General features: G+C 38.3%; 1 protein-coding gene across 1 annotated transcript in view; it reads left to right on the top strand.

Moving 5' to 3' along the window:
* PDLIM4 (PDZ and LIM domain 4) overlaps positions 1–2,463 on the top strand; it is a 155,863-nt gene extending 153,400 nt beyond the window's left edge. The window contains exon 7 of the mRNA XM_018563783.1: positions 1,876–2,463. Within this exon, the coding sequence (XP_018419285.1) occupies positions 1,876–2,080 (205 nt within the window). The 3' untranslated portion in view covers positions 2,081–2,463. The remainder of the gene's footprint in view (positions 1–1,875) is intronic.
* The last annotated feature ends 605 nt before the right edge of the window (positions 2,464–3,068 follow it).

Genomic DNA, 3,068 nt, shown 5'->3' with positions numbered 1-3,068 from the left:
GCAGCAGAGACCCGCCGGACAATAGGAAACTATTGGGCGGAGCTAGCTGTCACTGCTAGCTCCGCACAATCGTTTCCTATTTACTGCTAGCTCCGCACAATCGTTTCCTATTTACTTTTTTAAAACTTTTTTCACTCTTTTTCTGTTCTGCTCGGTCAGTCGGTCATTCACTCGGCTGCCTACGGCAGCTTAGTGAATAGACCCCACTGAAAGGATTCATTTCTGGTACTGGCCCAAAATGTCAATAAGCATTTTTTCTTTCAATCTTTTATTCACAAATAAAAAAGCACATACAGTTCTCCTTTCTTTACTTCTTAACAACGTCATTGTAGTTTAGCTGTGCTGGAGAAAGCTCATCATGGTACTAAGTAAAATAAAGAAAATGTAAATGTAGAAAAAAAGCTGTGTGGGATGATTTTTATTGGGTAGTTCAATGGACCGGTGTATATTGTATGAGTGGGCAAGGTGTATTTGCAGCTAATAGTGCACAAAATATTAAGCCTATAGTGTAATATCTATAGAAACCAGTCAAAATCCATCAGTAAAGTTATTCTTTTTGGTTGCTAAGGGTTATTATAATCTGCATGTAGTACTCCGCTCCTTGCACTATATACTGTATATGCCTAATGCTATACTCACCTAAAAGACTCTTGTATTGAGTTTATCCAGCTAAAGTACTCATTCTAAATTTTCTCTGCTTATAATACTACTACATTCAGATTCAGGCAAAATCAGTAGTCTTTCCAGCATAATTTACACTCTCATACCTGTGGAAGATTAGGAATGACTGCTTTGGCCAAAGTACAGTAGAATTGGTTGGAATGCTCTGCAGTAACTGGGTTTGTCTTGTGTCCATGCTCTATTTTGAATTCATACTGCCCTAGGCACAAGTGAATGATCATGCCATTTTTTACAGGTTACATTTATGAAATACATTATTACTTTTAAAAAAACGAAAAGAAGTTAGAAGTTAGAATTTTATTCAACTATATAGTTCACTATATAGTTCACCAAGCAAAATTAAAGTAGTATGTTTGCATGTAGCTTGATCTACAGAACCTTCTTTCTTCTCTTTAAACCCCCTTTTTTTTTGTGTCTCTTTGTACCAACAACCCTACTCCCAATTTGTTAATATACAGAACTTTACCCAACAATAAATAGCTATAGTAGAGCTCAAATTTGTTTTTAAGCAATATGTTGTACACAACCCATATATGAAATGGCTGCGGCAGAAAATTTTTAAATATTGAGCTAGGTGTCAGTGTATGTCAGGAAACAAATATGGATCTTCTGGAACAAATGAAATATCCATTACTTCTGGGTAAGGAGTAACATGTGATAGTTCATATCACAGCACTGGTGTTTTGTAGTTGACCCAGTACTGTCACATGGGGTGGGAAGAGTCCTTAGCCTCCGACTGGAGTAACTTGGAGAATATGCTGTCCAGCTTGCCCAAGTACACATAAACCTTTACAGGCCACAGCTTCAGCTTTCTTCCCCATACTCCAAATTCCCTGCCTTTGCAGTGACCTTCCATAAGAGGTAAAGGTGTTTGTGTCCCAGAAGCTCAGTACACACAGATACTGAGTAGGGCCACTTTTTGCGGACATTCAGTGCCCAGGCATTCATTTTGTAGTATGTGCTTGGTGTACTCAGAGGAGAATAAACTGGAGATGTAAAGCACTGTAAAGCAGTGTAAAGTAGTATTGTAGGTAACAGTGATAAAAAGGGTCTGGGGATCGAGGAGGTGACGACACTTAAATGTGTGCTTACACTTTAAAACACTTCTGTATCAGTAAGAAACTGTTTAACATAAGGAGTTTTATCTGCTATATGTGGTGCATTAAAAAGTGATTTATGTTTTTTCTTATTCAGCGGTACAATAGTCAAAGCTCGAGACAAGCTCTACCATCCAGAATGCTTCATGTGTGACGACTGTGGGTTGAACCTGAAACAGAGGGGATATTTCTTTATTGAAGAGCAACTCTACTGCGAGACTCACGCCAAGGAGAGAGTGAAGCCTCCTGAGGGATACGATGTTGTGGCTGTGTATCCTAATGCCAAAGTTGAACTTTACTAAACAATAAAAAGCTTATATTTTGGAGAAGCATATAGTTTCCTACCAAGCAATATTTTCCAAGGCCTACCTGCAAGAAACTTGTGAAATGGTTCACATTCCCAAGACATCTTCATTCCTGAAATTCTATCAATGAAATCCATGCAGAAAGACAATAACATAGCTTCATAATATTCATTGTACTCCCTGAATGAATTATGCTAAGCACAGTACCCATAGATAGCATTTTGGAATGGTTTATAACACTTAAGCATTAACTATCCATATGTTTGCATTGCTGTTGTGCTTAATACTGCAGTCTACATGTGTGCAATCTACTTTTTTTTATGTTTTGGCACCAGCAGAAATCTTCTGTAAATACTAAATAATATTTCACTTCTGCTCTAATAAAAATATATATTGTTTTTAGAATATTAACGTCTTAAGTGTTTGAGATTTTTTTTTCTTAGAATACAGCATTACTGTACTACTTTTTCACAAAGGTTGTAAGGAGAATTGATTTGAATGATTAGTCTTTGTAACGGCAGGAAAGGCAGTATGGCATCAGGAATGGGTGGTATAAAATCAGGAATGGATTGTATGTCAATGGGAATGGGTAGTATGGTAGCAGGAATGGGCAGTATGATGGCACGAAAGTGCAGTATGGCAGCAGTGATGAGTCACATTTCAGCAGGAATAAGTTGGATTGTTGGAGTAATGGACACAAATATGAAACAGAGCAGTAAGGTATTGTGAAAGGGCAGTATGGTGACAGTAAGGGGGAGTATGATGGTAGGAATGGGCAGTATAGCAGCAGGAATGGGTGCTATAGCACCAGCAATGGGTAGTTTTGCAGCCTCCAGTGCCCTGTCCCTGAATCCCCTTTTAGTGTACAACATGGGCTTGTTCATAGCTATTAACGAGGCCTTGAGGCAGGAATGTGTAGTATAATGGCGTGAATGGGCAGTATGGTAGCAGGATTGCGAGTATGACATCAGGAATGAATTTTATG

Source organism: Nanorana parkeri, unplaced genomic scaffold, assembly GCF_000935625.1.
Source record: "Nanorana parkeri isolate BGI_ZX_2015 unplaced genomic scaffold, ASM93562v1 scaffold695, whole genome shotgun sequence".
In the NCBI taxonomy this organism is placed as follows: domain Eukaryota; kingdom Metazoa; phylum Chordata; class Amphibia; order Anura; family Dicroglossidae; genus Nanorana; species Nanorana parkeri.
This window is presented reverse-complemented; position numbering and strand designations above follow the sequence as displayed.